The sequence below is a fragment of the Dinoponera quadriceps genome, unplaced genomic scaffold, assembly GCF_001313825.1.
Source record: "Dinoponera quadriceps isolate SergipeBrazil2010 unplaced genomic scaffold, ASM131382v1 scaffold1782, whole genome shotgun sequence".
NCBI classification, from domain to species: Eukaryota; Metazoa; Arthropoda; class Insecta; order Hymenoptera; family Formicidae; genus Dinoponera; species Dinoponera quadriceps.
This window is the reverse complement of record NW_014555947.1, coordinates 2,390,876-2,405,737: the sequence shown is the minus strand read 5'-3', so window position 1 is coordinate 2,405,737 and position 14,862 is coordinate 2,390,876. Positions and strand designations below refer to the sequence as shown.

The 14,862-nt window shown below is 42.6% G+C and overlaps 1 protein-coding gene across 1 annotated transcript; it reads right to left on the bottom strand.

Moving 5' to 3' along the window:
- Positions 1-4,004: 4,004 nt before the first annotated feature.
- Positions 4,005-5,298, bottom strand: LOC106746023 (neurogenin-1). The gene is made up of 2 exons (XM_014622121.1): positions 5,113-5,298; positions 4,005-4,526 (listed from the first exon to the last, which is right to left on the bottom strand). Exons 1-2 carry the CDS (start codon positions 5,296-5,298, stop codon positions 4,005-4,007), a joined length of 708 nt encoding a protein of 235 aa, XP_014477607.1.
- Positions 5,299-14,862: the final 9,564 nt, after the last annotated feature.

The following is a 14,862-nucleotide window of genomic DNA, read 5'->3' as shown; positions in this document are numbered from 1 at the left end:
TGCCCGGCTCGCCCCCCTCGTGGCCGCGCAGGGCGACTCCACGGGGGGAACCACCGTCTCTGTCAGCCACCAGTATGTCACTGTACAGACCAGCGCGCAGGCACAATAAGGGTCGACCGTCCGATCGATATGTGCACTCGACGGAAACGACCCAACGGAAGGTTGATCGAAGCGAAATCACCACGTCTGCGACTTCGCGGCGCAAAAAATATCCTACAACGATCGAATCACTGGATGTTTTATCAGTGGACCTCGCATACTCCGACACCCACGAGAACGTGTGTGTGTGTGTCTCGAAAGATGAGTCCCGCTTCTACGAGCAAGCGAAGAAAAATTCGAAACTGTATCGCTTCTTGACTACCGTCGGCGAAAAATATCTTCCGAAAATGCTTAATGTGCGAAATAAGTGTCACAGCTGTTACTCGTAAAGCAACACGGTTTGGAATGACATGGAATGTTGAAATCGTGTTTTCCCAGTCGAGAGAATTTTAACGAGCATTTAACTTAATGTTTCGTTGAGATAATTGATTTTGTTTTCTAAATGTCTTCTAAAAATCTACAATAGTAAATATTTAAATTGTTCGTTTTGTAATAATTATTACAATAATATTAACACACTCTTTATTCTTTATTTTTTTAATTCCTAATTTTGTTCCAGACCAATAAAGTTATTATTATTATCATTATCATATTTCATTTGGAAATTTTTATATATTTAATTTAATTTTCCGTCGTCGAGATATTTAATATTATAAAATAGGCAAGAGAAAAATTAACTGCAAGTTAGCTTAAAGATACGTAAATAATTTCCCGCTATTATTGAGGAACATTCTGTGGCAACAGAATGTGCGATAGGACTGTTGGTCGCACTCGCTTTCATGTGTTATTATCGTTCTTTTTTCTTAACACCGCTGGATACGTGGACGTGGATGCGGGGTGTAATCCCTTGGCAAAAACTGATTGAATCCCCCAAAATCCGACACCTTTATATACGCCGGCCGTCTGTCGCACGCTAGGCACACACTGATATATCGTCCGCATAATAGCGCCATTGAGGCATTACTATTATTGGCGGAATTTAGGGAAACGATCGAGCGTGCTAACGGATTCGTTGCAGCTTGCGCGCTGTTTGCAAATAGATCTCGTATAGGAAATTACTGGCTCGCGCAGTAGCTGTTTTGATGGATCGCCATGCCCGAATCAGCGATCTGCAAAATCTGAGCTTATCATATATTTGTTCCTACAGATTAAATCTTGGTGTATATCAAAGAAGATTAACACTTTGCCTGCTCAGCAAATGTGCTAATATAATATAACAAAGCAATACTAGACCTCTCTGCAATTTAGTAAAATAAACACGTAGCGATACAATTAAATATACACGTATAATAATGAATAAATAAATGATAAATATAATAAATTGTAGTGAAAAATAATTCTAATGATTTTTTAATGAATGACGCGATAACTAATTGTAGATCAATATTATCGCGACGAATGAGCGGGAGTGGGTCTCGAAAGATAAAGAGAGAAAGTGAAATTTTCTTGAGGACCAGGCAGGAAAATATTATCCTTCCATTTTGGGCGCTCCAGCCAACAGCTGTTTTGACAGATCCTCTCTCGTTCGTTCGCCGTTTGATTGAACGATCGAACTGGCCTATTTATTTTCCTAACACTTGGCAGTCACGCTACAATGAGGGAACACCCACTTGCTCTAGTTATGCAAATTGCTTTCCTCGTCGGGAGGCTTTTGCATAATAACGAGCGATTGTTCTTCGAGTACGGCGAAATTCACGCACGCTCGATGGAAAATTCTGCGCGAGCGTATCTCCTTTGTGCGAACGTTCTGGAAGAATTCACGCCGGGATAAATCCGACTGCGATAATATTCGCGAAGATTTTAAGACTCGCTTTATGGCTGCGGAATATAATATTGTAATGCAAAAAATAACGATTATCAAAATATCATGTTGTAAAAGAACTAAACGAAACTGCATCAAGGATCTCGGATATTCAATCGCTAAAAATCCATTTTTGCCACGCAAGGGCGTAGGTAGCGAATAATAATTTCTTCAAGTGCAGAGAGAAAGAAAGAGAAAATTGAAGTTTGAAGAAATCACCTTTCGCATGATCAAAATTATCGCGATTCAATCATCAAGGTTTCATTATCAATTGCCAAAGTTTAATTGCTAAAATTAAATCAAGACGTGAATTCGAGCGCGAATGACTGAAATTGATAAACTGCGATAATTGATTGTTCAACACGTTCACGTCCGTTTGAACGTTTCGCAGTCCTGTTTCATGTGTAATCCCCCGGATTATACGGGTAGATGTGACTTCAGGAACGTTTTGTGATGCATCTGCCTTGCGGTGGCTTCCCGCGGCAGGACGCGTGTCGCGGCACGTGCACTTTCATTCCCGAGCGACTGTTCCATTCCTGCAAAGTGGATCGGGACATTTCGTGGAACATTGTGAAGGTGCGACGGGATCACGAAAATTGGATTGCCGACACACACGCGCGTTAGGTAAAATATGCATTTTTTTATTGATAAAGTATAAATTATGTACAATATATATTTTCCCTGATACGCGGCAATTCTCCGTATTACGATAAGAGCACTGACGGACGTCGTACGTGTAATTAAACTTAAACTTAGCTGAGACACGCCGAACCAAAAGTGAGTTCGAGCGTACGAAATCAACTAAAAGAAATATTGATGACTAGAACAAAAGGAACGCGCGGATGAAATATGCTACATGTAACGTAAGAGATCTACTAATTGTCAATTGATCCTCGATCGATCAATTTTGCCTCAATTACGGAATTAAGATTTCTTTCAAATTAACATACACGGAAAAAAATAATTTCGCCAGCGAAGCCATTGCTGCTACTGCATATTCGTTACGACAGCGATAAAATTTAGTTGGCATAACCAAATTAGTGAATTATTCGCATAATTAGAATAGAAATGGTTTTGTTGTCGGGCAGACAAATTTTTCTAACTGAATTTGTCCTTAGGACACGTCAATTTGACGTTAGGACAAAGTAATGTTTTCCTATCTTTATTAATTCGTTCATAGCAAGATAATTTCTAGCAAGATAATTTGTAGACCCAGCAAAATATATCCAGCGAATTATTAATAATTAATACTCTCAACAAATCGTTTCGCTGTCCACATAACTGACAGATTTTGTAACGACATCAAATTTGCTGTGCCAGCAAATTATTCTTCTCCGTGTAAAAAGAAAGGAATATTCTCGATTAGTTTTGAATCAAATCGGCCAAACGCACGAGAACACCTCGCTTACACTTTTCCCACTTTCCCCAGGATGACAAAAGAGAAAAGGAAAGAAGCATGGGTTCACTGAAGAATCAGAAACAGGACGTCGAACGTTGAATTGAAGAACCGTCCCAATCGACTGACACCGCATCGCGATACTCCTCAAATAAAAGATACTTTCTTATAAAGTAGATAACGATAAAATCATAGCACTGTCTTTTTTTCACTAGCACATCGACTCTACGGGAAGAGAGCACCCTTTGATCTTCAGCTACACAGAAAAAAAGTGCTAGATTCAACAAAATAATTAATACTTCTAGTAAATTTTTAAGTAAAAAGAGATCAAGTAATATTTACTTGATTCAAGTAAAATATTTTCCAGATAAATTATCCAGCTAAAATATTAACTTGATCCAAGTAAAATTTACTTAATCCAATCCATTGTGAAATTTACTAAGGAGTATTGGAGCAAATATTTATTTTAATCTAACACTTTTTTTCATTTACTATTATACCCTTCCTCCAATTTTTTTCCTTTGGCTAACCCTCGAATAACCCTCGAATAAATTCATAGAGCGACTGCGTCACCGTTTTCCTCAGCATCACGACACTGCTTCCAACGCAGACAGAGAAACGTCAATCCCAACGATTTACGCCGACGACTTACGGATTGTCACAATTGGTAGTGGTTAATTCTAGGCGCAGCGCAGTGAAGGTCGCTGCCTAAAGACACTGGTACATGTTGGTGTGATGGGCCATGTGATGGTGAGGCGGCGGCGCTAGCTGAGGACGATGAGGCTGGTACATCCTCTGGTCATAGCAGGGCTGGTACTGCATAGGCGGACTCACGCTCTGGTCGCTGTAGCAATCGTACTCCTGCCATTCCGGCACGAATCGCTCCTGAGGATACGAGAAGCTGCTGTGCGTTGGGCCGAGCCTCTTCTGCGCGGCTACCGCGCAGCTGCCCGTCGACGAGGTGATCATGTTGCCGTTCTCGCCGATGCTGACGGTGACGTTGCCGACATTCACGGTGATCTCGCCGGTCTCCGAGTTGCCCAAGGTCTGCGACAGCGCCCAGATATAGTTGTGGGCGAAGCGCAGGGTCTCGATCTTCGTCAGCTTCGTGTCCTCCGGAAAGGTCGGTAAGGCCATCCTCAGCCGCTCCAGAGCGTCGTTCAGCGTGTGCATCCGATGACGTTCGCGGTCGTTCGCCTTTATCCGCCGGTTCCTCTTCAGCCTCAGCACCTGTTCGCGAAGAAAAAGACGCGAACGTTAAGGTTTCATTATCGGGTCCCTCCATAAGTTCGTACATGGAGAAAAAGTGCTCCTTCAATACTTTTTAGCGAGTTTTTTTACTTTGATCAAGTGATATTTACTCAATCCAAGTAAAATTTACTTAAGTCGAGTACAGATTTGCTGAGAAGTATTCGAGTAATTATTTACTTGACTAGCACTTTTTTGTAAGGATTTTCGTGAAAAACTCAGAGCCAAGTACATATTTATTTGCCTATCCACGGTTCTTTTAGTGCAATTAACGAGACAAGATATTATGTAACATCTTCAATCCATATTATGACATCATTCTGTTAATATTATGAAGGAAAGGATTCTGAACATTTCGGTCCTCGACTGAAATTTGGTATGGACCGTCTTCAGTAATCGTATTTCTTACTTTCGTTGAACTCTTCAGAGTCTGTACGAATCTGTGTTAGAAACGTGGAATTCTGGTGATTTAAATCGCGTGGTTGCCGATGAAAATGTTTGTTCATTCAGACGCGATTTTTAAGGCTCCGTTTCGACGCATGGAAATCGACGACGGTGATGTGCGTACCTGAGTAGGACTTTTGCAGCGAGTGTTCCGAGTCTTCTTACGCTTCTCTTCCTTGACCGGGGCGAAGAGGGTGTCGGCCGGCACTTCGTGCTTCGGCGACTCGAAACTGACGTCGAAACCAGAATCGGAGGAGCTTGAGAGCTCGTCGAAGCCACCCTCGCTGCAGAACGAATACTCCGACGACATCACTCTCTCTAGCTGTAACGCGAATGAATCGTGGCGTTTTTACACCCTGACTCGATTTATACAAATTAAATTTAGAAATAAAAGATATTTAACATACAAGAAAAAAAAGAGTAGAATGCCTTTTATTTATATCGCACCCTCTGTGAGTGAAAGATCCATATTTCCCCCCGTCAAATCCTGTCTGAGAAATTACTACGAATAAATTCCCGTGTAACAAATGTTGCGAATTCGCGAACTGAGATCATCGAGTTCGACGAGCACTTGCAACGTACCTTTCGACGAGCTGAGAGAAAAGTGAGTAATCCCAGGCGAGACAAAGTAATCCCAAAGTGACACGCAACACAGAATGGAAACTGCACTCTCGTAGGATAAAGAGACGAGCGATTATTGGAAACACTTCGCTATCGCAAAGCGCGACGGATTGACGCGATTCGCGCGAGAAAATAAGAACTCACCGACGAGCGGACTAGGCGGGGTACAATTTGGTACTGTGCATGTGGCAAAGGGCTCTTAGAACATATATACCGTCCCGGGGGTATTTTGCCCCCTCCACGAGTAGCAGGGCTACCGGGGCTCTATGGGGCACCGAGGGAGGAAGAAAGAGAGAGAGAGAGAGAGAGAGAGGAAGAGGGAGAATTCACCCCATAATCACCATAGAGGGGTACCCTTAGCGCTCTCCCCGCTCCTCGTGTATGCATTAGACGCGTGCCACGGCGATGTAGCCGCCTTGTTAGAAGATTAGAGGTTTTTAGGGCGATTACACCGCTTTGAGATCATCATGAATGAGCGGGCCCTGAATTTACAGTCGAACTTCGACGTGTTTTTGAGACGATTGCCGTTTAAAAATTGGATCGCTCCATGTTACGATAATATCTAAACGTTGAAGAGCAAAATTATTAAGTTATAAATGTTATGGAGGAATATCAATTTAACTTAAAGCAAATAATGCGGTTTAATTTCAATTATTATAAAAGTAATCTTGAAATTGCAAACGATCCCTCATGCTAAGTAAAGAAGCAAAAGAAGTTAATTTTTTATTGCAGTTGAGAGACACAGTTGTGTCACACTCATAAAGAAAACCCCTAAGATTTGTGAATATTTTTCTTTTTATTGTTAAATACTTGGAGATGGACTTTCTTGTTTTTCAGTTAGAAACTACGTCAAAGATATTTTTATACCAAGTTAAAATTTATTTTTATTATGTTATTCATTTATATTGCAAGGAAAGTTTTATTAATAGTGAGCCACATTCTCTATGGTACTCAGACGTCCTTCTGTCTGTACCGTCTATCTGCGAAGTATGACGGGAAAGCTAGAAACAGGCGTGCATGGTTGTTCTATAAGGAATAAGTCTACGAGATAGTGTAATTGTCAGCTTCGCTTTTATTAGATATCATCAAAGTTATTTAGCGTTTCGGAGATGTTTATTTTATGCTACCTCTAAACAAATGAAAAGTTTGCTTCTTTCTTACTGTAGGAAACTGAAAGATTACTGAAAGAGAAACGTAATTTTTGCCAGGACAGAGGAGTGCGCGTGTCTCTTTAATTTCAACAACGTTATATTACCTTTGCAAGATATCATTCGGCCGGAAAGTAACACGTTTGTTGTAAAATATAAGACGTACTTGTTACTTACGATTTACAATGTTCCCTTCTGAATGTTCGCGGTCTCGCAGGCACCTGACGTGTTCGCGTACGATCTGCGGTTAAAAATAAATGGCAGATAATCTAATAAAACCAACGACGACCATATGTCGCATTTGCTAATCAGCAGATAATGCCCGGGACATTGCTATAGAAACCAACGGTGTTAACAACGCATACGGGGAAGAGTTTTAACGTGCCAAACCATGAAACTCGGTGCCAATCGATTTTCTGTTACATGACCGAGCCGATCATTATCTCGCAAATGATCTTTTTTGTTTGATTTTCCCGAAACTCGAGGTGAAGGATTCCAATTAAAGGAGGTTTTATCGGGCGTTTTTGTGATTTCCACTTCGAGATTACGAGAGAAGTCAGCCAGGAGCACAATAATCAGCTGGGAAAACGATAAGGAAGTGCGACACACGCGACGAGAACGATCATTGCCGCGCTTCTTACAGGTGTTTTTTACGGGTATTAATATACAGGTATATTTGCAGGTATTATCAAGGCTTTTTATCAATCGGGCGAATATTATTGTGCTGCAATGCAATAAAGAAGCCGAGGTACGCCCGAGGCGCGCAAGAGATTATCAAAGTGTATCTTGTACATTTAATAGCACGACACGGAATATCAGTTTGCCGAGGGATCAACGGCGCACAGATAGCGTTGGCAATCAACATCGATTCGTACGTCCGTATTAACGCTCATCAATCACGATGTCACCAGTCAAGTTGAAGCTCCGCGGATGCTAAAACGTGGCGTTTTTAACACCATGTCTATAGAATGGGACGGAGGCTTTCAAAATTCAAAATTGCGGTTAATATATGCGATAATGCAATAAAAAAAAACATTTGAACACATTTGAACACATCCCTTAAACTATGTATGACCTAAATTTTCATATCGTGCTTTGAAATAATACAAGCAAGTTCATTTCGCATTTATACGAAAAATATGAACGTGAATGTATTATACTGATTACTTTTCATGCATATCGCGTATCTATGTTCTTTCTTGTTGAATATTTCATACGTACATAAATAATAGTACAATCTTTATTCAAGTTTTTACTAAAAAATAACTTATAACGAGAACGGCTTTACAAGTAACGCGTTACTTCTCAATTTCAGGTGGATGGGGAAGGGGAAGGGGACTCACTCGATTTTTCATCGAGCGTCAATGAATAATGTAAGCCTATCGCCGCCTACGCGTTACCCGGGAACGGGAAACGTCGGGGACACGTGGCGGCTGTTTGCACAAGGATTTGTTACTGAGAAATATTCTCGCATTTTGAGTGTACTGTCAATAATTTGTTCTACCGAAACAAACAAGGATCCGCGTGTTCTCGTCGCGAGGATTGCGAGTCCTCGACTTCGCGTCGGATCGCCAACGTTCGGCGCGCGTATCGCGTGCGAATGAAAGCGACCACGACATGTGTCGTCATACGGAGGGGACAGGGTTGCAAATAATTTGTGTCTACTTGCACAGGACGTGAAGGAAGTAACAAAAATGAAAAGTCGAGCGATAAAAATGACTCGTGATAGCTCAAGATACGAGTCGTCTGAGTGCTATCTCTCGTCGGGATTGTTATGTTGACACAATTTTGCGAAATGTGATTGCAGGTCTCTAGCTGAAAGCCTCCCTGTGCTGCAGGCTACCCCCCGTGCTCATACCTGTTAGCAAGAACAACGGAATGATAAAGATAAATTTATCGGCAAAATCAGGAACTCACCATTGTTATTCTTTATGATATTAAAATCTTTCTTTCTTCGAATTATAATCTCTTTAATAATTAAAAGACGGAATATCAAAGTTCTCTGATGCCCAATTAATCAATAGGAAACGAAGGAAAGCCAACCAAGAGCCAATGAAAGATCTAATTTGCGAAACATACTAAACGAAACATACCCCAACTGTTAGAATGAATTAAAAAATGGAGCTTCGAATTCCTGCCAATCTTGACGTGTGGCCGGCTTTTTGAAGGGTCCGTCCATTTTTTACATTATTCTAATAATTGAGTAGTTCCGTAAATTTTCTTACTTTACTTCCTTGAGCACTTATCATGCAGTTATTACGTAAATTAGTCCTGTCAAACATTTCCTCTTCGTTTTTAATATCTTTTTTCATAATTCACGACCTCGGTTCATTGGAATGCAGCGATCCGGCAGATCGCTCCGGCAACAAGAACCCTCCACTAATGACCTGTTGCTTGACCAAGCCAGCGATTGCAAAGTACTTTTCCTTGAAATCATGCATCACTTAATCGCTGGACTATCTTGAAATCGCTCTCTGGAAATTTCCCGGCTGTCTGATAACAGACGAGCGTCGGCTCGACTACTTTCGTCGCGCGTCGTCGCTTTTTGCGCGCTAAATTTCTCCCGTCGTAAACGGAAGATGAAGCGCATAATGCGAGGAGTATTATGGCACCGTTCGATCGATTTGCATAATTGTAACGCTTCTAAGCAGCAATTTTCCGCGCGCGTGTTTACGAGCGTGTTGCACCTCTCGTGTAGAGGCGCGCCGGCCGACTTGGCACAGATCCACCTTCGATATCTCACGTCATTACGGCGCGTTGCATTCTTCAGGATGCGCCGCAACGGTTGTGCGTCCCATCGTCATTTGCATCCTCGTGCATCTATCCCGCTATCTTTCTGAGTTTTCTCGCTCGTTATTCTTTTTTCACCGAGCGAAGGCGATTATCTGTGTATCGATCATATAACTTTTCCCCCAGGACGGAAATGTGAGAAGTGAAGTGTTTTCAAATTTGAAAATTTATACTTTTCACGAGTTCACACTGCAGGAGAAAATTTATGACCATCTGGTTGTCGGCCATGAATCCTCTCCTCCAATTCTGAATTCGTGAAAAGTGTAAATTTTCTAATTTGATGAGATTTCACTTTTCACTTTTCCGTCCTTGGGGAAAAGTCCTTACTTAATTTGTCCTTACAGCAAAAATAATTTGCAGATTTAACAAAATATATCCAGCAAATGGCAATTAGTACTTAACAAATCGTTTCGCTGTCCACGCGATAACAGACAGGTTTTACCGCGACGGCATAAAATTTACTGTGCCAGCAAATTACTTTTCTCCGTGCGCGGACTACTTCTGAGGAAAAATTATACCCGGGAGAGAGAAATTACTTCTTCTCTGTCTTTTAATTCGTTTTAGCTTTCGGCCTTCAAATATCATCGATGAGAATTTATTCCCAATGAAAGGAGCGCGCGCGAGATATGAGAAACGACGCCGTCGCGGAGAAAAGTGACAACAAGTTTTACGCTGCTACGTACTATAAACCGATCTCACTTGATTACACTGATCTATTTGCTACGACGGCATAAAATTTACCGTCACTTTTCCCTGTGCGTCGACGAACTACGTCGTGGAGGGGGAAATACTTTACGTAACTTTTCCGCGCGCCGTAAAACGAAGACGAATGAGATTTAACCGCGGCGACTGCCCCGCGGACTTCGAATAAAACCACTTTCTCTCACGGCGAGGCTAGGCTATTATATTCGGCATTATGCGCCTTTGAACGCCCATGGGTATCATAAAGGCGCGGGACGCGAAACTAAACGAATAACTATGTTCTCGATATTCGCGCCGGGATGACGCATTTTGCTGGCACGACTTCCTGCATTCGTCGGGTTTCCTTTCTCGGGAGAAATGATACTCCACGTCACGAAATTCCGCGCTGTTAATCATTTTTTTTCTTTTTTCCCTTTTTCTACGTGCGAACGCACTGCGACTCGTTGTCACGCTTTCTTATGGTGATCGTTACTAATTCGCGCGGGCTTATCGCGTCGTTGTTAACTCGCCGAGATCTAATCGGAACGAAGTAATGAAGAGGAGATGTGGATAGGCGCTTTTTGTTAGTTTAACTAACTTTGTTTCACGGCTACTTCCAGCTATTAATTAGAACAGCAACGAGCGACTCGGGGATCTCATGATTACAGATGTACATGGAAAAAAAACCGCCACATTCGAGTGAATAATTACTCCAATAATTCTTAGCAAATTTTTGTTCGGATTGAATAAATATTACATGAATGTAGCGCTTTTCTCTCTGTGTATATATATTTGTTACGTACAAAATGCATCATCGAGCGAGGATACTTTCATGTATCTGGAAAAAATACAACAAACCGCTTGAAATACGCCGAGAATGACGTTTCATATTTATGAACAGTTCTAAAATGCACGTCTCTTTTTGGCGATGCCTTTTCGCTCACCCTTCGCCAGCGAGAAACCCCCCAACCCTTTTCACACTTTGAAAATTTGCAGCGTGCGGTAAAAGGTCGCCGTGAAATCGATGCCGTTGCAGACACATGTTCGATCGGGTCGCAGAAATATTGGGAATTACACGAAAGATTTGTCCCACAGGCGTGTAGAATTGGAAATCAAATAAAAAAGGGGCGTGTAGGTAGGCGCGCATCGAGATCGCTCGCTCGTTCGCGGGACGGGAACGTCAAGCCTGTAAAAAGGGTTCGAACTCCGATAAAGGCGATTCGCTCTGATTGGATAATTTATCGGCGAAGGGCAATCAATGGAATTGCCTGCCAACTGGTTTCGCAGGTAGCCGTAAAATATTTCTGCAAGCTGGGAGAAAATTACGCTCGTGAAATTACGCTTCGGTCTTTCCAGTCGTTTTGTCTCCCCCGTCTCCAGATATCGTCGGGGAGAAAATTCAAGTTGAGCGTCTCGTCGTTTCGTTAAACAAAACATTTCGTCGAATAGACACATTCCTAATTTTAATTTTACGTTGTACAAACGCAACGGTATGACGGTGCAATCGGTGATGATACCCGGTTGTAACATCTCATCGATTACCCCGCTATCAAACGATTAGCATACGCATGATGCTGCGATGATGCGAGGTAAGTTAACGATCGGATTCATAACAGCCCATCATGATACCTCATAAATAAACAGAAAGCTGTTATGTGCGTGGATCGCGCGAATGTTCCATTCGAAAGTACTTCCGGGATCTGCATTCTTCGCGGAACTACTCGATTAGTGGTCGTATCGATAACTCGACGTCACTGCGAGTTTTCTCCGATCGCTCTCGGGTGATATCGAGATGCGCGAATGAGAGAAATAAATGGATAAAATAAAATAGATAAACGGATATATCTATTCCGCGCTCAGAAAAAAAATTCCCCTCGAGCGCGAAAAACTTTGTCGCGGATTTTCTCGATTTCTTATCTTCTTTACGAAAAAAAAAATTATGGTTGGTTTTAACCGAATATACGTGAATTTTTCTAAACTAATTTTTCTACACCTGAGACGGAAACCTGAGAAGAATCCATGAAGAAATGAGAAAAATCGGACTTTTCCTTCAAACTATACTGCTTCGCGAATTATGTACTTCGTCCTTACGTCAGAAACGCTTCAATTCTTCACGCGAGCTCGCCCGAGTGAAAACGAGCGCGCACTGGGTCACTTTCCCGTTTTTCCTGGGGGGCGTTGCGAGAGCACCTTCTCGCCGGGAGCGGCTCGTCTCAAGCTCGAAATAGCGATTCTATGCAATCGGCGGGCGATAATAATCGGATGGGGAGAATCGCTGGCCGATCTCAAAAGGTCTCGCTCGCGTACGAGCGGAGCGCGCGTACTCGTGAGAAGTGGGTTATTTAACCGACAACACCCTTGCTGCCTCATGTAGTTCACGGGAGTTTTCCCATGCTTCGTAACAGGACATGTTGGCAACGCAACGAAACGTCGTCCCCGCGAGTTGCAGAAACGCAGAGAGGGAGAAAGGCGCAGAAGTTGCGTCGATGATGCCTGCACGCGCGCTCGCACGACGCGATCTCTCCCACGCCTCTCTTTTCCCCTCTCGCAGCTCGCTATCGTTTGTAGCTCATTATCGTCGCGCACATGTAATTCGTTACGTGTCTTGTGGCTTCGTACGCAAGGCTCGCCACTCTGATCACGAAGATACGCGTCTGAGAAGGTATATTAATCTTTCAGTCGATTCGTGCCTTTGCAACCAGCAATTAACACCTAATTATCAATTAATGAAAATTATAACGCACCACGTGGATGCAGTATAGCTTAATATGAATCCTGGTTTGTTGTTCATGGGTAAAATTGACCCGGGCGAAAAATTAAGCTACAGTAGTTATTGAATCTTGAATTATCGTATACACGAACATGAAATTCCTTTCCTCAAAGCATGTAAAAATGTTTAATGATGAATTAATCGTGACAATACAATCATTCGATCAACGATGTCAATACCAAAGGTGAATTTGAAAATAGATATTTTCAGGTACAAGAAAAGATAGATCTACACGGAGAAAAGGTAAACATTTTTACACGCTTTCAGGAATGAAATTCTACGTTCATATATATGATAATTCAGGATTAAATATTAATGGTGAATTAATTATTCATCGAGACGGGTGTGTCGACATATACTGCGATGGTCAGCGGCTGATTTCACTTAAATTCGCTGTTATTTGCGGTCGTAAAAATTATCATACAATGCCCGGAGTTTCAATTTTAATTATCGCTAACTGGTCGCGTTGCTCATTAATCAAGGACCCGTCGCGCAATTCAAATTGAGATTGCATCGATTCTGTGGATCGGAGACCGTCGAGTAGTATGGGTTCCTTTCGCCTTGCTGCGCCACGATTTCGACACCACCAGCGTTGACGAGGAAGCTGAAGCACGCGCGACTAGAGATCCAAAGTCCGGTCCGGCAGCTTCGATCACCGGCCAGGTCTCGCGAATAGATCTCGATCGGCGTCCAAGTGAAAACAATTTCCGTCCGAGCAGCCAGCGGCCGGCCGATATTCTATCTTCGAAGGTGGAGTCGCTCGCTGCGGCCTTTGCTAACTGTACAAGTCCCCTTCGCCGCGCGCTCTAGCACCTTTCCTTCTCCTCCTTCTCCTTCTCCTCCGTTTACCTGGCCTCCTCCTCTTACCCGCTTGATTTTCTGCCTTTCTCTCGGTTACTCTCCCGTCGTCCTTATTCCCCGATCGCGCCGCGATTCACGGATACCCCTTTTCCGCGTCCTTTTTATCCCCACCGTGCGGAGGAGGGAGAAGGAAGGGAAGAACCGGTGAGAGAATGATGAAAGAGAGAGAGAAAGAGAGAAGGAGTAAGAGAGAGGGACGCGCCGAGCCTTCGGCATTTTAGCATTGCTCTTTTATAGCCTGCACACGGTAAACGTTCGCCTTACTGCGGGAGAGAGGGACCTTTTGAACCATCTCCTGACGGGATGGACGAGAACGAGAATCTCTCGCGGAGGGATTGGCTCGAACGCGTCGCATTGAGACGCAACTTTTCAGGAGCGGTGTATACTAGACGACTGACATGACGACCGAGTCGATATCAGAAGATCGTGCCTTTATTCTCTTTCGATTGATCATTCACTTCTGCGGTTTTAAACATTGAAAACTGATGTAATATTTATTTTTATTTTACGTCAGATCGAAGGAGCCTGTTAAATTACTGCTCAATTACTGGCGGGAAATTTATGTTCCTTTTTGCGGTTGCTCACGAATAGCGAAGAGAAGTGAAATATTTTATGTTGGATACATTGTGTAATATATCGATATGTTTAGACAAGTTAAACACTGTAATAACGCTGCATTATTTTTAACAGCCTCAGTTTCCAGCGGTAATGATCCGTCGATTGGTGATTAAACATGAAGCGGTACTTACGGCTCTGGACTATAAAGGGGTTTCTGAATGAGATAATTGTATCATTTTCATGAAAGTGGACGTTTCATTGGATGAAAAGAAGAAAAAACGTTGCTTTCTCCCGCAAAGTTTTCTCTTAAAAGTGTAATTATTAAAGTGCGTCTCAATTCATCGTAACTTACGCGAGATGGAAGGCGCGATCGGTTGCGACGTCGATCAACTCGCTTCACGAAGCCGAGTTTTCCTCGCCGGATTTACCCGGAGGATCGATTAGA